This window comes from Trachemys scripta, chromosome 7 (genome assembly GCF_013100865.1).
Source record: "Trachemys scripta elegans isolate TJP31775 chromosome 7, CAS_Tse_1.0, whole genome shotgun sequence".
In the NCBI taxonomy this organism is placed as follows: domain Eukaryota; kingdom Metazoa; phylum Chordata; order Testudines; family Emydidae; genus Trachemys; species Trachemys scripta.
The window spans coordinates 40,662,220-40,684,301 of NC_048304.1; the positions used below are offsets into that span (position 1 = coordinate 40,662,220).

General features: G+C 39.2%; 1 protein-coding gene across 8 annotated transcripts in view; it reads right to left on the reverse strand.

Annotated features, from left to right (window-relative positions):
* Positions 1-22,082, reverse strand: part of ATP2B2 (ATPase plasma membrane Ca2+ transporting 2) — a 541,726-nt gene that overhangs the window by 316,335 nt on the left and 203,309 nt on the right. For all 8 annotated transcript variants that reach the window (XM_034775811.1, XM_034775816.1, XM_034775812.1 and 5 more), the window contains one exon: positions 20,021-20,505. In XM_034775811.1, the coding sequence (XP_034631702.1) occupies positions 20,021-20,219 (199 nt within the window). In that variant the 5' untranslated portion in view covers positions 20,220-20,505. The remainder of the gene's footprint in view (positions 1-20,020; positions 20,506-22,082) is intronic.

Consider the following 22,082-nt stretch of genomic DNA (forward strand, 5'->3'; position numbering starts at 1 on the left):
CAAACCACTAGGTCAGTGATGGTAGGTACCAGACAAGGTGGACTTTGTATTGTCTTTCAAAGATTCATGAATCCACAACCTATTCCTTATACTTAAAGAAACAGCATAATGATCTCACATAACAGTGTGAAAACTTTTGCTAAAAGCTGATGTTTTATTGTAAATGCTATATATAAAATCCTTTAGTAAGCTACAAAGGCAAAAGTTGGAAAATAAATGCTAGCCTTTTAATAGTATCAACTGGAAATTGGCAACAAACAGAGATAGGAGACTTGGGGTAGGTCTATACTACCTGCCTGAATCGGCGGGTAGAAATCGACCTCTCGGGGATCAATTTATCGCGTCCCAACGGGACGCGACAATCGATCCCCTAATCGACGCTCTTACTCCACCAGCGGAGGTGGGAGTAAGCGCCATCGACAGGAAGCCGCGGAGGTCGATTTTGCCGCGGTCCTCACAGTGGGGTAAGTAGGCTGCGATATGTCGAATTCAGCTACTCTATTCACGTAGCTGAATTTGCGTATCTTAAATCGACTCCCCCCTGTAGTGTAGATGTAGCCTTAGTCTACATGAATGGATTAATTAAATTGTTTTTGTTTAGTGTCTAATGTAAGCTTTTTTTATAATGGAGATATCCTATCTCCTAGAACTGGAAGGGACCTTGAAAGGTCACCGAGTCCAGCCCCCTGCCTTCACTAGCAGGACCAAGTACTGATTTTGCCCCAGGTCTGTAAATGGCCCCCTCAAGGATTGAGCTCACAACCCTGGGTTTAGCAGGCCAATGCTCAAACCACTGAGCTATCCCTTCTCCCACTTTACTCATAGTGATGCTGGGGTATTTATCTTTAATCATCAAGATTTAATCTGATCCCAGGATTTTGTATTTAATGAAATCATAATCAACCAGCTGTGCAAATAATGTTAAATTGAGTGCCATCAGTCTGCATGGCAATACAGTTACATCAAGGAAGACAGAGAGAGAGATTTTGGGCAGAACTAAGACAACTCAAAAAACATCCAAATCAATGTGAGTTGAACAAATAAAAACCTGTCCCAGAGTAATTATAGAATCCCAGAAATGTAGGGCTGACAAGTGTACCTAGACCATCCCTGACTGGTGTTTGTCTAACCCGTTATTAAAAACCTTTAGACATGTCTTTTTAAGGTGACCTTTGAATGAAAAGAGGTGGTGATTCAGTACAAAAGGAACCGTGCTCCAAACCTAAGGGCAGCATGTAGTCCCACGGAGGAGGAGAGATGTTAGGAAGACCTGCAGGAAGTAGAGAATAGATGTGGAGTAGGAGGAAAGGACAGACATGCAGGCAGCTGCAGTTGAGTAGACATAGCTGATGGCAAGATGCATGAAGCTGATTCAAAAGACGAAGGAAGCCAATGAAGGGATCTGAATAGGGAATTGTGGGAGGATAAGGCTTTGGAAATTAGCATTGACTATTTTGGAATGAGTGTAGGAACAAGCCAAGATGCAGGAAAATCAGGGAACAAAAACAGTGTGTTGTATTCTGCATCTGGAATAGAAATGCTCAAATACCCAAAACAATAAAAGCAGGAAATGTTTTCACAACCACATCAAGCACTCAGGAAAGGGAAAATAGCTTATAGCTCCTTTCACAGTTTCATATCTCAGACACAAGAATATTCCAGTGAAAATCCCATTTCATAGATGTTGTAAATGAATACATTACTTTGCCCCTAATCATGCATACATTGTAGGATGCAGAAAAGCTCTGCATTATAAAAAAACATGCCTAATCTATCTGAATCTTTGCATTGCAATTTTAACCCTATACCATGTTGTGATAGAATCACATCTAAAGAATTGGCTATTGAAGTATATTTATTGGGCAACTGTTAATACTAAATGTGAAATATCTTTTACTAATAATCAGCTGATCAATACAAAAAATTAATCAGCACTATGCCAAATTGTGTGGTGTTTTAGAAGCTATGATCAAATATCCATGAGGAATTACAAATAGATGAGCAAACACATTATACTTGTTATTCATAACACACTTGAACAGTCCTCTCACAGCACTACATTAAATCATAGCACTCCCCCTACTGCTCAGATGCAGACAAATTTCCACAGCACTGATCAATAGCGAAAACTTAACTGACCTCTCAAGAGAACACCTGTAACTAGCAAGAAGTTTGGGTGCAGCAATATCCTATCCTGAAGTGCACCCTGCAGCAAAAACAATTATTTTAAATTTCCGATATCTATGTAATCTGGTGATAAAGTGGCACGATACAACTTTTTGGGGGGAAATTTAGTAGAAAATGATTTTTTTTTTTAAACACACAATATAACACTCGAAGAGGGGCAACACAGAACTTGAAGCCTAAGGGGACCAGGAGCCATAGTGGCCTTAAAGCAACTTTGCATTCTTCTGATCCTTAACTTTTCCAGGAACTTAGAGCCTGGGAGAATGTCTACGTTATGGTAGCGTCCACAAGCTGCCCTATGGGTTGCTGTGCTACCTGGAATATCTGCAGTGCAGTCTGCTGCAGCCCCATCACAAGCAAGTCCCCTACTATGGGGCCCGGGAGGGAGTAGTCTTCCAGAGCCACTGCACTAGAGAAATCTTCATCCAGCCAGATAAAGGGCCCCTTTATGCGGACATGGCCCTCTTACCTGGTGTAAAGAGCTGGAGTGGAGATAAAGATCTCTTCCAGCATCTGTACGTACAAATAAATTTGTATACACAACTGTGGTATTGTCGGAGCTGCTTAGGAAGCAAAATTGAACCTTTTCCAATTTCTGCTGCAGCAGAAAAACTGAAAGGCATTTTTTTTTAAATTTGTATTTAACAAGGAAAAATTGGCTAAGGATTTATGTAACCAAATGACAAACTCAAACTCACACAGGATACCTTTGATAGCTAAACCCTGCAATCAGTTCAAACAAAACAAATTGAATTTAAAGACACAGAGAACATCTTCATAAACAAAATTGTTCAAAACTGAAAATGACCAAAATAAAGGGCAACTTGCAGAGAATTCTCCTTAGAGAAATTAATACTGCCCCTTCCAACAGAGTTGGCAGAGGTGAGACACAGTGACACGCATTAATATCTATCTGAATATCTATTCATGGGAAAATATTCTGCTCATATAAGAAAGTATTGTCTGAGTGCCTTAAGTTCAAAATTATAAAGTGCCTGAGACTGATCAGATGAATGTTAGTTAAGGTGCCAGAGATAAGAGTAATGAATAAGCCAGTTTCATCAAATGGTAACACAATGACCCATCACATGGGAAACCTAGGATTCAGAGTTGGGTTCTAGGTTCAGGCCATGCATTTTAAATCTCCCATTTAGCAACAATTTGTGGTGCCACTGTATGAGGTTGATTGGATAGAAGAGATCTTGTGAAACTGCTTGATTTATTCTCCAGGGAAGGCTGCCAGACATCACTCTTGTCCAGTACACTAAGCCTAAGAGATCAGTGCTGGCATCATTCCTGAAGGAACAACTTCATGTGCCCACACAGCAAGGTGAGATGTCCCTTGTAGCAGCTGCAAAGCAGAGGATTCAAAGAAGAAAACAGCAGAACAAGAGACTGCAGGAAGGTTGAGACCCACAATAAATTATTGTTGGTACCACTGTGCAGCAAGCAGAAATACATTTCTCTCCAATGATTTTAAGCTGCTAGTTGCATCAACATTAGTATCAGAAGCAGTACCTTGGGAGAACTGGGACAGTAGAAAGCACTGCCAGCATCTCACGGCAACCCATGCCACACATTGCTATCACTGTTACACAGGATTAACATCGGGAATTTAAAATAACATCTATGGTTGTGGGGGGAAGGAGGGAGTCTGATTTGGCCTTAAGAGCCTTTGTGTGTTGCTACCGCTAAAACAGTTTCCAGTGCTATGAAAGCTATTTTTAATTATTTCAGACACTTGCCGACATTTCACTACATACTTTTTTTTTTTTTTAAAGGAATCCAGGCTAAATCTTTCACTCTCCTAAGATGGCTGTTAAACATTCATCTTCTTTTAGCTTTAATACCACCTTACCCTTAGCTTTTATGCAGCATTTAATAGCAAACGTATGAGCATACATGCGAGTTAAAGAATTATGTTCAGTCTTTGTACTCCATTAAAGTAGGTCATTTAAAAGAGGATAAGACAACTTGAGCTTATGGACTTCTGCCATCTGATATTACAAAGGTAAGGCCACTCCAGCTACACAGTGATGGTTAAAAAAAGCGAGACTAGAACATTCAAAGAAAACCAGCTAATCTCTCTACAGATATCAAAGTCACTATAGTTACCCCACTAAAACTTGAAGTTACACTATGTATTTCTCTTCGGGTATAATATGTTATATGAATGATAAAATAGTCTTTCATTGGAGGGCATGGATGACGTTTCACTTCCATAGTTTGTGGTCTGGGTTCTTAACTCATGTTTTGGTATTTTTATGTCCACACAAAAACTGATACAAATATGTCTAGCAGCAAAGGGGATATAATGGATAATGTAAAGGACCTGTAACAGTGGGACATATTTAAAGATCATGGGTACAAGAACAATTTACTCTTCCTGTACTTATTGTTTCTTACTGCTAATTACTGAACGTTGCTTAAATTCATTTTTATTTGTTGACCATCCCTCTTGGTACATCCCTTTAAAATATCAGTGACTGACAAATAGCCAACACCAAATGAAATTCAACCCATGAAAGCACAAGTCTTGCAGTATGTTCTGAAGATCAGTAAAATAGGGACGAGTTCAATCGGAGGATGGTTAGTGAGATTGTTGCAACTGATTTTTGCTGGGTTAACACAAGAGAGTCGCTTCTAAAATACCCAGGTCTTAAAATACATAGGGCTTTATGGATCAAGATAAACAATTTGAAATTTATCCCACTCTTGCTATCCAGATTGAGATTTTCAACCCAGTTTCATACCCCTCAGGGGGTTCAAGAGAGCTGGGGTGGCATTAAACCTTTTTGGTATTAACCCCAGCTAGAAAAGTAGTCCATTTGTACCTACGGCTGAAGGTTTACATACCTGAGGTTGAAGGCAACATACTGAGACACAGACCTCACATACAGCTTGGATTATCTGTGAGATGTTCCCTTAATGATGTATATGGTTTTATATTTTGAGTCAGATTTACGCATAGTTAAAAACAAACAATACAGCAAATCTAGAATAGTTACAGCATACAAAATACAGACAATACCGAGAACCATTAGTACAGCTCAGCACAGGTGGATTCTGACAAAGGGGATCTGCAGTGACCATAATAATAGTTGCACACAAATGTAAAAAGCACTAATATCTTTGAACCCTAAAGATCACTAATTTTAAGGACCTCAGGTATCACAGACATTATATAACATTTTTAAGATTGTTAAAATGAATTAAGTGTTGGTGGTGGTTCCTTTTCCCAGTAAACCTAATTTTATTAGAAAAGTAGGACTTTTGTAAGTATCCTTCTTAAAGGAAATAAAATGTTCTGTTTGAAGCCCATTAGCATTAAGTTTTGCATTCCAGTTAATTTGTCATTTATCTAGGAAAACCTCATTGTAGAAACAAAACACCAGATGATTCTTTAATCCCTCCCTAAATTAATCTGGAAACAGTAGTGTAGAATTCAGATTAAATCCTATTTTGAAGCTCTTGGAGAAATTTAGACCATTTGATGTACTGATAAAACTAGAATCCACTAGCACCTTGTCTTCTGCCTGTCCTTCAATGTGTTTTTAACTTGAACCTGAAAGTTATTTGCTTGGAACTCAAGAGCTAGGCACACTGTTCCTCAGTCAGGTCCATGTACATGATGAAATAAGAGAAAAGGTCAATTGTGTCAAAACGTCCTTGCACCTGATGAACGCAACTGCTCAAACTCACTGGGTTAAGAAAACAATAGAACAAAGGATTCTGTACTTCATCGTCACCATACGAGGTGTGTACAAAAAGAGCAGGTCACCCACTGTAAGCACACCTCAGCACGTGAATAATTTTCTAACCTTATCCAGTAGTTGTGGCTTGCCTTTTTTTTTTTTTTTTTTTTTAAAGGATTACATATAAAAATGCAGTAATTGGAATTACTCAATAAATGTCACAGAGTGAAAGTGAAGAATTCTGACTTCTGTGGGTTTGCAAAAAATGCAAATAAACCACTTTCCCCTCTTCAGTGCTGGTTTCACTTTTTACCTTTCTAAATAAGTCACTCGCCAGTAGAAGTGATTTTTGGTTAGACAAAGAAAAGTGTCAAAGGCTAAAAGTCAAGAAGTTAAACCTCATTTGCTGCAATATATTCTTGTACATTGAAAATCAGTCAGATGATCAGTGTTCAAGCTATCCTCGTTAGGGCTATCATCACAGGATGAAGGATGCCAAATTGGGTAACATTCACCAGCCATGCTGAGATATGCCACAGTGGTGAGTCTCCTGACAAAGTAGAATACATTGCAGCTGCTTTCAGTTTCTTTAGCAGCTAGCATTGCAGCAATACTACTTCAGAGTGCAATACAATTATAAAACAACAGCTCTAAAAGTCATCATCATTCCTTTAAATTTCAGAACTTATGCCCTGGATAAGGAGTAAATGGGGCAACCACAGGCAAATTCATGACACTCCATCTGCCACCCCAAATGCTAACTTGTGGAAATGATTCTAAATTAGAAGGAAAACAGAGTACATTTAAAAAAAAACTTGATTAAACTGCAGAACTAACTGAATTGCCTAGAAGGGAGTCCATCCGAAGTCTTATGAACAAAATCTGATATTTAAGCTTTAATTTTCCAATCTACAACATTGTGGACATACAACTGTCTCCACTACATTAATGCCACATAGAACACAGATCAGTGGTGTTTGGTCTTTAGTAGCTGGAGAGACAATTTCTCATATGAGGGAGTCCAAGCCAAGAAGTTCGATGCAGGCAGGCCGGACATACTAGGTGGATGAAGAATTGAGGCAGCTCTCAGACTGTTAGCTCAGTTTGGTTAGCTCTCTTGTGTTCCTCCTCTCTTGCTGGCTGTGCACAGGAACTACACTTAACTGCACTGAGATTAGCAAAGACTGTACCTTCCGAGGTTAGGAGAGGGAGGAGTCAGAGTACAGTGCAAAAGGCACAATCATAGGAATGGCACTGCCTCTGGGTCTCAGGACCTTATGATTTGTAACAGCAGCACCTACAGCCAATGACTCAGACTTCCGACTGATAGGGGGGAAAAAAAGCTTCTGCACTTTTTAAGAGAGTTTCATATGAGAGAAGTGGAAGAAAGAGCTGGTAAATTTAAAAATTCTATTATTAGAGAAGCAGCAGCAGCAGTATCTAACCACCTATTCCTATGATACAACAGAGACACACAATGCAGCTAATGTAGCCACAGTTTGGATGGACTTCTGAGTTAGAGCTGCTAATAAGGATGGGAGAATCTATACTATTTTGCTGGCCCTGAGGCAAGGACAAGGCAACGGGTTTCTGGAGAGAGGTTCTTTTTTTTCCCCCTCAGTCACATTGGTAACTTAGCAATTTCTGTTTAACAAACTATTTCAGATTGTTTCAATGGCATCAGTGAAAACCGATAAGCTCTTACACAAGTTAGGCCAAATTTTATACCACAGGTAAAGCTGCACCTCTCAGTGGGGAGCTGCGCAAGAGAAAGCTCTACCTCCCCCACTCCCTGTGGGTTCTGCTTGAGACTTTGTGGAAACCCTGAAGGCAGAGCATCCCTCGAAGATGTAGTCATATAGAAATTGCCTGGCCTTTCCTCTCTAGGTCTGCACTTACAAACAGATCTTCTGGTGGACCAACTCCTGTTGGTGAGAGACACAAGCTTTTGAGCTACACAAACCTCTTCCTCAGGTCTGAACTTTGTGTCTAAATACAAGATGGAACAGATAGTTTAGCATAAGCAGTTACCATGTCTTCTAAGGGACCATTCAAAGTCAAGTGGCCCATTAACACCCCTGCAGTCACAGGACAAAAATGGGGGTTACTGGGTTACATATTGTTGTAATACATTCCAGTTTCCTTGTTAAGCCCATGATTTTCAGTGTGCACTAAATGCCCCAAACAACAACTATGTGGGTGAACCCAGACTATCACTACGCTCTTGAATGAATTCACACAGGAAAATTATAAAAGACAAAACACCGCAATACCTCTGGGTGAACGCTTTTCACAAAGCGGTCACTTCATATCTGACCTATCAGTCCTCATCCTCAAAGGAAACCTGCAAAGCACTTTCAAAAGACGAGCCAGGGAGCTTAAATTCAGAACTTTTCTAGATGCTAAAAATCATGGTCTTATAAAGACACTGGATTTATGGTTTATTATTTATATATATTCATAGCCATTTATAATGGCAAGGAACAGTCATTTATCCAGAGATAAAACGAGAATGATGCTATCAAACCGGTGGTTAGGGCACTCGCTTTGGGAAAGGGGGACCAAGTTCAAGTCCCTGTTCTAATTATTTATACAAAGCAGAACAGATTCCACAGGCCAGATTGAGAGAGACCCTCACCAGAATATCCCATAGACTGGTGACTAGAGTGCTCTCCTGCAATATGCGAGACCAAGTTCAAATCCATGCTCCACATCAGATGGGGGAATTTAACCTGGGTATCCCACATCCCAGTGTCCGAACCACTAAGCTAAAAACTATAAGGAGACCACCACCATAGTTTGCTGGGCCTGATTATCTACTGATTTACAGATTGTGTAGTCATTTAGACCTGTGCAAAATGGGTGTAAAATTCTACATCTACCTAATAATCATTTTGCACAAATCTACATGTCTACACAAGATGAAAAGTAGCAGAGAATCTGATGTGTCTAGGGTCAGCGTTGTCTGCATATATTTAACGTACATGGATTCATCAAAGTAGACAGACATAAAACAAGAGAAAGTCATCAGATACTACCAGCATTCTTTCTATGAAAAAACAGGGCAGTGATGAACTATGGCATGTATTACAGTGCTGAGCTCACTGCCAAAGCTCAACAATTAATGCAACAAATACAATCTTTAGAAACATTTTTGAAATATTGTCTCACATTCATGCTACCTACCATACATGTCCTATTAAAGTTGCTTGAAATTACCTTATTTTTAAACACAGAAGCAGTAGCTAACATAGATAATTTGCTCTAAAAGGAACCGTGACTCAGTTTCCTTAATAATATCTTCAATTCAGAGCACACTGCCCATGCATAAGACAGATCAGGAGCAGGTAAGACAATCAGTGAGTGGGAAAAATCAGCCTGAATAATTACATGAATAAATTAACACTAGCCTCAAAGAACTTCTGACATTGTCTCATGTAACAAGCAAGGAGACACTTGCTAGTTTTCTCCTTTACCCAAATTTCATTTAAAGTAATACCCAATTCTAAACAGAACCTTTTAGTAGATAATTTCAAATGTCAAGCTAGCAGGTGAGCTGGCTTATATTTACTTTAAAAGCCCCATGGAGAAAGTGCACCTTGCACTATTTGTTTAGTTTCCTACAGCAAAGCGAGCAAAGCCAAAGTCAGTCAGCAAATGGCATGACATGCCGAAAACAGACACAAAATGAGCAATCAAATCTTATCACTTTGAAAAAAAAAAAAAAAAAAAAGCCATTCAGCTGAGATGCGCATGTTTGGGTAGCCTGAAAGAACGTGTTCTTTCTACTAGCTAAATAATACAAGTATATCAAGATAAAGAAAATACCTACAACTGACAAGAATGCATTCACATACCCCGCCAAATCATTAGAAATGCAGATCTCATCTTGTCAATATATGATTGGTATTGTAGACCAATGACATAAGAGGGTCAGTGTAAGACCGTTGGATAAATCCTACCCTATAAACCTACATCATTCTAGGTGCTAATCTCTCATCTAGACAAGAGTGCATGGCCTGGATTCACCCCCTGTACCCAAAGCTGTGCAGGGAAGAAACCCCCCTATTCTGAGCAAACTAAACCTGAGTGGCTCCTTCCCTTCCCCCTCCACCATGTGGCATTGGAGGATAACCAACAGCGAGAAACCAGCAACTTTGTATCCAGTAGGAGCAGAAGCAGCCAAAGCAAGGACCTCCGGACATGGAGAGAACTATCCAGTTTTGACTGGACTTACTCTGCCCTGTGCTGACTGGGTGTTTGCTCCAACCCCCCCCCCCCCAACATCTCTTCATCTCAGCTTCATTCCAAACCTGCCCCTTGTACCCACTCCTCCCCTGCCCCATCCCCTTTACCTCTTGCCTTCCCTTTTCTTTCCATTTAGCTGATCTACTCCCAACTACACCCAGGCCCCTCTCCACACACCACCAAAAATAATAGAACTAACACAGCATTTGTCACCACCACATTTTTCAGTCTGCTTGTATGTCCACCTCCTTCCCTGACCTTGTGTCTGTCTTGCCTGTTTAGACTATAGCTCTTCAGGGTAGGCACTGTCTATTGCTCTCTGTACAGTACCTACCACAATTGGGCCCCTCTGCTGGCTGGCCCTTAGGAACTACAATAATAAACATGATTAATCATAATAATGTGGTCACAATTTGAAATGTGTGGTGGACAGGTACTAATTCCTCACTGGTAGAAATTTTGCCGCTTTGGATGCATGATAACTCAGTTCCTATCATATCCAGTGTTCTAATACCTATGTAAAAAAATAATTTATATGGGGGGACAATAGCTAATTTATGTGGGTCATAAATGTATTCATGCTGCATGACTCAGAGAAATCCACTTATCACATCAACAAAAGAACACTAGATGTCAAATACCATTTTACAAATGCTAATCTCGCCAACTTTATACATATTTTAAATGTATCACTGTGATGCCTTTTTTTTTTTTGGAGGAACTGGGAGAGAAAACAAGCTTGTACCTGAGCTAGAGATAGAAGCCAAAAATACCCTCTCACTTCCTAACTCCAAATTAGGAACTAGATTGCTAGCATAGACCTCCAGTTGATTGGCATCGTGAGGTATTTACAATGAGTCTATAGATTTCAGTTCAATCTGTAATTAAATTCCACTTTATGGGAATTTTCAAATACTAATTCAGCCTGCTGCAGTTGAATATTTGTGACCCTGCTTTTAAATAATGCCAAAGGATAGAAATTCAATGTTGAAATACACTTTCTTATTCAAATCCCTACTGGTTATGCAAAATGCATCAGCAGCTATCCATCCTTCACACATCAACACATACAAGAGCTTCAACAGGCTATGAGGTTGAGAGATAGTGGTTTCAGTTATTAATCAAATTTGCTGTCCCATGAGGCAGTGGGCTCTGGGACAGAATATACATTTCAGTGACTGGGCTCACAACTAATGGTGACCAGTGGAGCGACCTCTAATTTTGAACTTCTCAGATACCAAAGCCAAAGGTCTGACCAGAGAAAATGCCATGCTGAAATCCAGAAGGGATTGATCGGAGAATAAACAGTGGGTGAGAAAATAGCAGGCATGAGGGTTTCTCAGAATTTTTTTATGTCCAGTTGGGAGGGCTCTGTTCTGGTGCTTGCTAAGAACAGTGGGATACACACAATATATCAGCTCCTTTGCAATATGATGCAATCTCCCTAGTCTAGATCAAGAAAATTGCCAGTCATTAGCCTCCCAAGAATATGTGAGACTGAAATAAGATAGTATGTGCTGACAGACTGGCCTGAGACTTTACACATAAAAGCAACCCCATGAGACTCATCCTAGACAACACATCATTATCAGTTAAGACTGGGCTATTTAGGAAGTAGAGACAAGTGTAAACAATGAATTGTAACTATGTCCTGTTGGTTTCCTGCTGTGTTCCCTATTTCTGTGTGAAGATGTACTTGTATTCTTTGAACTCCTGGAAAAGCCAATCTTTTTGAATCAGGTTACTGCTGATGCTGAGCTAAGAGATGGATTTAGTTTCTGGAAACAATATTGAAATGGTTTACATGGGCTTTATAGAAGTTAATTTTCTTCTGCTGTTATTTGTGTGTGTTAGGTGTAATATTTCTCATACTGCAATTTTAAAATGTTCTGTCCCACTAGAGGTGTTAACACTGCCTGGGAAAAGGGTCACTGGGGCAAGTGGCAAGTATAGCACAGCTTGAGATGTTTTAATTTGCACAAAATACACTCGAGATGTGCTGAGTCTTTAAACTCAGGTTTTACATCTCCAGTGAAGCAGTCGCAGTTACTGTAAAGCTCCTACAGATGTTACTAACGGTGCCAAACCCTAAGCAGGGAGTGTCCTTGAGCGAAATGTCATAGGTTCCACCCACTTAGCCCCAATCATAAATTTAAGCAAGCGCTAATGGTCAATGGAAGTTGAAAGCATGTATATTGGGGTATAATTTGCCCCACAGATTAAAGAAATGGACTGACTGGGATTCTGAGCAGCATCAAATACATGTATTATTACCAACTCTGAGCACTACTCCCACAAATGCTGTATACTCCTATCCCAGGGCTACCATCTGTGTATTCTAAACAGCATGCACTATGTAAGTTACCTATGCATAGTCTTCTTCCTGAGCATTTCTTTAACTGTTATCAGATGTCATGAAAAATCTACTCTGACACTTCTTTCCCAATATTGCCTTGGGTCAGATACAAAGTTTCTCCATAGAATGCATGTGGGAAGAGCCAGATGAACAGTAATAGTCTGATTTCTCCTTTCCAGTGTGATGAATGGAAGGGGGGTACAATGCAATGATCTAGGCTAGGAAGGTACAGCAGGATAAGTGGCAACTCCACTGTATACTCCTCTACCCTTTTCTCTTGCCTCCTTCTGGAGGTAGCAGGGCTGGAAAAATGGATGCTATACACTGCATCATTTCCACCCACAATCCCATAGGGATACCTAGCACAAATTAATGCTGCCTGGGTCAATATTATCTTACAGGGGTTCAACTTTTGCAAGGTAGAACCCAGCAGGAGAGTCCATGTCAGCAGAGATCAGGCCTATATTGCCAGGAGTTCAAAAGGTGGCTGTGAAAAGTCCGGTTGCAGAAAAAAAAAAAAAAAAAAACAGGGCACCCAAGCAGATGGTTCTTGCTTCCAGCACCTACTGTGGGTTTTGGGGTCAAACTTTTCACCCTCTGACACAATAACCTGTAGGCAGCAGTAATCTACATAGGAGAGCATTGGCCCCTATGTTCCCAATGAATTCAGCTCCATTTTCACACTGAAGGATGTTAGGGATTTTCAAAGGAACTTAATTTAGTTTTGGATAACTGTGTGTTAAATGCCCAGACAATTCCAATAGACTTGGGGTAGTATTCACAAAGGGGGCTTCAGCACCCAACACTCAGCTGTTCCACTGTGTATAGATAATTAAACATTCATTGGAACAGGAAGACTGGAACCTCAGTCTCCCACCTCCTAGGTGAGAGGTCTATAAAGTCATTCTAATCCTCTATCTGGCCCAATGAATATTTATCTATTTTACACAGTGGAACAGTTTCAACAGGAGAGATTGAGTGACACTCCTTCCCCGCCCCAAAAATCCTATTGCCCTGTGGTTTGGGCACTGTCTGGGGAGATAGGATACTCAAATTCAACTCCCTGCACCACAAAGCAGGCAGAGGGAGGAACTGAACCCTGGCCTCCCACATACTGGATGAATGCTCTAACCACTAAGCTAAAGATTATAAGCAGGGTGTTGTATTGGTTTAGATGTGCTCTGAGCACTCCCACCAAATTGGGCTCCGAAAGCAGCATGGGGGGGAGGGGGGACGACTCCTAGTTTGTGAATCTCACTGGGGCTTAGGAGCGACTTAGGTGCCAAACTGTTGGGCAGTGTCAGGACTCAGTGTGCATGCCCAGCTGCCAAAAGTTAGGCATCTAGGGGACTTTAACAGAGGAAACTTAGGAATCCAGGAACTTTAGGCGCTTACAAGGTTAGGTGGCAGATGAGCAGGTGTTCTGTGAATGCAAGTGGGGTCTAAATGTTGCAGTTAGTCATCTCCAGTGGTAGTTAAATGACTATGTGCCCCAGTGAATCCTACCCTTGGGTTCTGTGCGGCATCTGAACAAGGAAAAGCAGGAGCCATAAATGGGCATGAATACTTCAGTTCTGATGAGCAGAAATGCTCAAATTGGAGTTCCCTCTGTTTAGAAGCACTGCTGGCAGGACATCCTCCATGAGGTCCGGTTGACTTGGGAACGTGCTTTCCCCCACTTGCTACACTAGAGCTCAGACTTTTAAAATCTTCTGGACAGGATGCAAAGTGCAACTTCTTTCTTAGGTGGACTAGGAGTAGGGGCCTAAAGAGACTGTTAGAAGATGGTTTATTATAATTGGAGGTGCAGGGCAGGGCAATCAGTTTATCTATTAAAGTGGTCACAGAAAAATATGAAGGAAAAATATGAAAATGTTCTCTATTTAGGCACAAAAAGTTCCTACATACTGCGTATGATAATGTGAACAAAGTTAAACATACTTAAAAGTTAGTCTCTTTCTCTACTTGTCTGAGAAAATAAAAGTTTAATATGTCAAAAGGCTAGGACACATGCAGGATCAGACTTTACCTACCTATGCTAGCCGGGAAGGGCTTTGGCAGCAAAAGAAAATAGCTTTCATTGTTTAAAACCCTGCTTTTCTTTTAGATACATGTATGTACATACACAAATCAGGGGTTGGATATGAACATCAAGTCTGAATGCTGCATGTGTGTTGGCAAATAGGCATGAAATAATGTTTTACTGAAAACACAAAAGAAAGGAATGAGTTAATTAGTACAGCAATCTGTAAAGAAAACATGCTTGGGCATATCTTTCACTGTGTTTGCGATGCTGCTCTTGGGTTCTGGAGCAAGTATTTTAATTAAAATATCACAATTTGCAGAAAGTCACCTAGTACTTAAAATTAATCTAGAACAGCTGTGTAAAATGGTCCTCAAAAGTTTACATATCCAGTAGACTTTTACATTAATCTTGATGTTAAAAAATCTACAATCTTGCATAGAAACTGTTAAACTTTCAGCCAATTCAAACAAAAAACAGGCACAATTAAAACTCAGCCTATGAATTACTAATTTCTTCCCTTTCATAATCTTCCATTTGCTCTGTTTTTCTCACCATTTATGGTGTGTCAGATTTCACCACAAAAATTTCTTAGCAGACAACATTTGTTTCCCTGACACTAAAAACCAGAACGGTACACATAGTGCTCATTCAAATACTTCATTGTTTTCTTGACTCTGTTGTATAATGTATCTTCTGGTTTTTTATGCTAACCTTGTTACAGTTATCTCCTTCTCTTCCACTGTTGCCTTATATTTTTCTAAATTTTGCATCAATGCATTTCTAGGAGCATTCCTTCCCACTCTGTGGCAATTTCAATTGCTGTACAAATGTCTAGCTTCCACTTATTTCTTAGTTTGAAGTTTTTAAACTTTTGTAAGTCAGTCTGGTTCAATAGTAAACTTCTGTATTAAAATAATTTTTATTTAAATACTTTAACTTACGTTACTGTTCTAACATCTAAATTATTCACAGTACATTTGAAAGGATTTAGAACTGATGGAAAACTCATGTGACCATAGTTTAACAGAAACAGGCTGGAGTGTCTCCACTGGTTATATACCGTAAGTCTCTGTTCCGGCTTTGCTAGCTTTGTTTGTTTCTCTCTCCTGTTTTGTGGCACCAAATAATTGGTCCATTTTATTACGCTGTTGGTTTTTGCTCCTTAGTGATTCTGTTTGAATATTTTAATAAAATTATGTAAGGCTTTATTGGATTGTCATAACTAAAAATGAAATGAACCCACACTTGTTCAGCAGCCACTGTCAATTTATATCTGCTGTATAACAACTACCCATTTGAAAACAAAAACAGTGGGGAGGGAGGTGCAAGATAAACATTACATTTTACCTTAGCAAGAGGATAGTTACCATAACACGAAAGCTAGCTTCTGAAAATGAATATATGGTTAAAATGCACATTGATTCTTTCTGCTTATCATAGTCTTTTTACAGAAGAGATGCTGCTAGAAAATGGGGTGATTTTACTTTTGATTATTAAATCCAGAGGGGATTAAAATCCAGATGCCATTGACTCAGTCTTTAAAGTTAGGGTCTTAAATGGGTTCAGTTTGCACCAGCCCCATTTCTAAAAGCCTGATACATCAGATAATTACTTTACAGCAGCCGACAAGCTTATTCTCTGGTGCTGTAACACCATCACTAAAATGTAACATCTCTTGGAGGTGCTGCTTCAGACATGACAGCACAGATATTACCAAGGCAACAGCTGCTTCTCTAGATGGATGTAGAAGTGAACAAGGTAACACACGCATCAGTATTAAAGACACATTTGCTTTTACATTTCAGGATCTTACCTCTGAAAAACTGTCTCACATGATTTCTCACTTAAATAATTAATATAGTAATTATTATTTAAAAGGAATGGATAGTTTTGCTGTTCTCTGAAGAAAAAATGTCTTGCATAACTTATATTAACGCACCCTACCTAAAATGATAGATTAAATATATTTACATATTAATTTCTGGAAGGAATACATTTGATATTCTTCCAGCTAACTCAGTGCATGGTAACAGCAGTCTTTCCTCCTGCATAAGGTATCATTACGCTTGAGGCGGCCTCACAGACTCAAATTCCATGGAAAGTTATACAACTATCAACACAGAGCTGTTCACCTGGTTCAAATGGTGTCTTGTACACCGACAGATAGCTGGGTGCTCCTTGATTTTTGAAACACCATTTATGAAAATCTATTTAAAATATTCTAATGAAAATTAATTTGATCTCAAGCAGGGACATATTTGTATTTTCCCCACAGAAAGTGTTTTCATAGGGTTTTTGAAAAAAGCCTAAATAGTAGCTTTCCAATACAACAAAACCATACTTTATTTCAATAAATTCCTTAAGAATAATGAGAACAAGGACAAAACACATCTACAGTTAAACACAAGATCAATGAAAATGTAAAGAAGAGTATAAAGAAGACATGTTACTGACAAACTATATTATATGTTCACTTGGCAAATCTTACTATATTAATCAGTATGCTCTGTCAAACTCTATTTTAGCATTAATAGATGAGGTTAGATATTTAATAACCAGAATTCAAAAAGCACAAGAAAGGGTATGTACAACAGTATCAACAAGGGTTGAGTTATATTTGCATTGTCTAACTTAGATGCCATCGTTTCAAAGGCTTTAAACCAGACCTTAAACAGCCACTTTGAGTTTAAGTGGCTCTTCCTAGCAGTGTGTAGGCACTAAATCAAATATTAATATGGGAAAGGTGTGGCAGACAAAATTCTTCACTAATTACACCTTATAACCTTCCTAATATGATTTCATGCAGGCAAATGGACTCAGGTCAGATACATTTTAATATGGTGAAATGTCAAGTGTCAGCTTTCAGGTGAAAATTTTCTGTCAGCTCTTACACTTACTCAATACTCCATGAAAATAAATTCAGTGTTGTAATAGTGAGGTGGTACTTGCTCCATAGATCTGTGCATGGAGAGTAACCACCAGAGCTCGCATGTAGCCATGCACAGGATTCTCACCAACCAAAGTTCATGGATCTTTTAATGGAGAGGAAGTGGCCTGGGGTCATGCATACTGTGTCCCTCCCTCACAAGCCCTGCAGGGAATCTGCAGCTTTAGGCAATGTAAAAATGTTCTTTGGGGATTCTGGGGTTGGGGGGAGGGGCTGCTAGTAGAGGAAGCTCAAGCAGCATGGTGTCACTGAAGATAGGCTGGCTGAATCTTTTGGCTGCAGAGCCACATGCTTCCGTATAGATGGCCCTCAAGGGATCCGTGGCATAACTTGTTACTCATTGCAAGAAAGAAAACTCCATGGGATGGGGTGATTTTACCCTTTGAAAATGTACACAACCATCTTGGCAATTTTCTGGGCTCTCAATCCTATTACTATTCTGGGTGCATGTAGGGTGACCAGATTTTATAGGGTCAGTCCCGATATTTGGGGCTTTTTCTTACATAGGTGCCTATTACCCCCCCTCCCCATTTTTCACACTTGCTATCTGGTCACCCTAGGTGCATGTGAAACTCATGTCTATATGAACAAACTCCATTTTGATTGTTTCCTTCATTCCATAGCAAAAGAAGATCCTATAGAATGTCATAGTAATAGTGTTGAATGCAAATGACAGTGAAGAGGGATACAAGTAAATTTTAGTAGAATGGATGAGGCTCTATTTTTAAAAATATATTTAAAGTTTAACCTATCACTATCCCTTTGAAGTTTGACTTTTATCTCCAACTAGATAGATTCCCAGTATACAAAGCCCTCTCTGCATGTATTAAATAAATATTTCAATATAGTATACAATCAGTCAGTAATATTCCCACCTAAAAAGACATGCTTCCAAGCCATGAGTTTAAAAATAAAGATCAAAATTGAGGGCTTGGGAAAAGTTATTTTATATGAAGTATCACCTACAGATTAGTAGTGGAGTCAGCATACCATATTACTTGGATCCATGCAGTCTGTTTGGGTTTAAGGAATAATGTTCCTTTTGTGTTTCAGACTGTGCAGGAAAAGCAATTAACAATTCCATCGACGAACACATTAGGCTAGCTTTCAGCTGGTTAAATTGACAAAGCTCCCTTGAAGTCCATGATGTTCTGCTGACTTACTCAAACTGCGAATCTGGTCCATAAAGTTCCACAAATATTTAACGGGTGTACTGAGTTATGTATCTCAGAGGTATTGCCATATTTGTATATTAGCACATACTGTACTACACCAAAATCTTCTCCACAATATTCCTGTTTCATTGTTTCTCCTACATTACATCATGATATGTGAAGGTTCTGGTACTCCTAGAACTTGTTGCTCATTTTTTGGTAGTTTTGCTTAGTAAATCATTATTAAGTGGACTAAATCTTTACCATAGTGCCAACACTTGACCAATTCTGATAATAGGTAACTGAAAAGCAGTATGTGTAGGGCTATGAAGAATTTATTTAAGACAAACACATATCTATTTCCTGAGGACTCTTTTCCTTATGTAAGCTTACAATATCACATTACATGATATTATAATAAAGTGACAGGCTTATCACTAAACTAATACTTCAGGAATTTCAGTAATTAGTTCCTTACTCATGTCTAAATGACTAATTTTAAAAGGTTACTTAAAAAAAAGAATCAAATATTAAACTAACACTTCTACCTCTCTGAAAAAGGGGGGAAAACATTAAAATGAATGAGTGGGTCTTGGTGGCATTACAAGAGAAGACAAAGACAATGAATATTATAGATTCAAAGACAGTGTTATTAATCTAATGTGTTCCTGTCTCTTTTAGATATGAAAATACAGTTAGTGTTAAATGCTATGAGCAATTTATGAGAATTGACTATTGAATGATTATGACACAGCTTATTAAATGGAGGAAGGCCCACTGTTGCAATTACCAATAGAAAAAGCAAATACTCATAGTCAAATAGTAACCTAAGCAAAATTATCTATGGTATTACCAGAAGTCAAGGTTAATTATAAGAAAATATATACTGTATATTACTCTATTGACTAATCTAATATCCAGAACCTAAAAGTTCTTTTCATACCACTAGATAACCATATAGCATAACAATTCCTTCAAAGTAATTCTCCTCTTACTCCCAAAAAAACCATACACAAGTTAGAGCATCCTCAGAATGCAATTTCCTTTTGCTATAAAATTGGAGCTGAATTTCTCATCTAATTATTTGTCTGCTATTTCAAATGTAATTAGCACATTCACAACTTGAATATACAGCCCTATTTTTACACACGCACACACAAGCTGTAACAAGAAGCCATATTTGACAAGCAGGTTGTCTAGGTCTTTCTTCATTTCCCCTTTCAGAGGTGTTTTTCCTTTGTAGTGGTATATTGTCATTGTTGGGAATAACAGAAGCGCTGTATGAATCCTAGTTCAGAAGGGAAGCAAGATTATCCCCTCCACCATTTACTTTAGGTGGAGGTCCTTTATATGAATCTCACCACCCTGCACAACCCAACTCAAACGAAGAAAGGGAAATGCATTTACCTTCTGTTGGTGATGTCTTTAAATGCCTGCAGAGGCCCTCTGTGTCCCCATACGTCTCCTTAATTTTTACTACTGCTTCTGTTCCTCTGAGTTCCATGAGGGAGCGCAGCTCCTCCAGCGAGCACCCAAACTCTCCTGCATGGTTGGCCTCGTTTCTTTGGTTCTTGGTATAGAAATCGCTGTTTGTCATGTCACCCATTGTTGCTGATTGTATTGTTCCACTCTGTATACTAGATGGAATTTTAAAATTGCTTCAAAATTGCAAGGGAGGAAACTCAAATTCCAACCTAAGGGATTAAGAAGAATCCAGTGGGTGTTCAGTGAAGTCAGTGGAGAATGCCTCTGATGATTGAAGTGTCCCTGACCAGGAAATAGTCCATAGGATGGCTGCTTTCAAGGCTGCAGACCAGCTCCATTCCATTCACCATTTCCCATTATGCTGCACTCAGGCTGTAGTATCTACATGGTCATCTCTTCCTCCGGACCTTTGGGATCAAAACACAAAGCACATGTTAGAAGAGCAAACCTAAAACCTTCAGAAAGAGCCTTTGAACTTCATTCTCCCAAATGTAGTCCTTGATTTAAAAAAACTAGATACAAGAGTCTGCACGTTGCTGCAGTTAGTCACAGCCGACACCAAAGACTGATACTGCTAGCTGTGTCATACATAAGGCTCTTTCCAGCTACAGCAGCAATAGCAGTGTTCCTTACTTTAATCAAGTCCCAAGAGCGCCTGCTAAATGAGATGGCTCATGAATATTAATAAGTAAGCCATTAGTCCAACAGTCTAGATGTGCCTCTGGTATGTGCTCTGGTTCATACTGCTATATCAATCTTTCATCTGACAAGAACAAAAAACCCATGAAGGACTACAAAGTAATAAAAATTAATTGAATACTATTACTTATGCCTTCATCCATTACATAAACCATTTTTCAGTGCAAGGAAAGTAAAATGGGGGAGGGAGGAGAAAGAATAGGAACATTTTCATTGCCAATCCAGAATACATTTAAATAAATTAAACATTGCAGCTTTGTCAGCTAGGAAAATAAACACACACAGGAAAGGAGATAAAGCACCTGAGTGCTTCAGGCAAAACAATGAGCACTGTCTCTCATAGGAATGGGAAGGTTTCAGTTTGCTTTCCTTCAGCACTAACTGCTGACTCACCAACACATTTGATAGCTTTGGCCTGAGAGCTACAAAGCATTCAAATAAAGAAAAGGCTGTACTTATACAGGCTTTTTAACATGCATACTCCTGAAGAGTCACATTTGGACCATCTGGGAGACCAACTGATTACTTTCTAAGCCAGCCTTTAAAATCTGCTCTCCTTATACATAGTCTAATGAACTTGGTTGAAATGCTGTTGAGACCAGCTATTATACTTTGTCACAGAGTTTTAACAGAGATTAAAGGTTTCTTTTTTGCCTGAAGTGGGATAGTGCCTGTTCACTGCCTAATCTATATACCCCTGAATATTTCTCACATGACAGAAAAGGTTTGAGTATGGTATCAGACTAATGAACGATGGACCTCTGACTGTCAGAGTGGATTTTTTTTTTTAAGCAGCGTGCCAGTCACAAAGAAATGAATTGTTACAGCAAAGTTTATGCAAAGGGAAAAAGAATGAACCAAATGTTTTTAACCCCCCATCTTGACATGGTCTGACAACCTTAATTCCATGCCCACATACAGCTAATATCACTTCTGGGCCCACTGAAAGAGTGTGTTGCCATTGATTTCAAGGGGATAATGTTTTCAGTGTTTAATATTTCCTATTTGCCCACAATTACATTATCTATTTTGAAACTGCTTAAAACACCAGCTAAAACATGCAATATGGACCTCTAGCAAAAAGTACATGTCATTCCTTTGAATTCCACGGAATATCAGAGCATCAGAATTTTATTACCACAGCACAGAATCCAGGTATTAGTCAAATGTTAGATGAGAATTCTTCTTCCCCACCCCATGCTCATTGTGAAATTCCTGGTGGTGATAATTCTGCGACACAGCACTTCATGTATTCTTTCACCCCCTGCAGGGCATAGAAATTTGA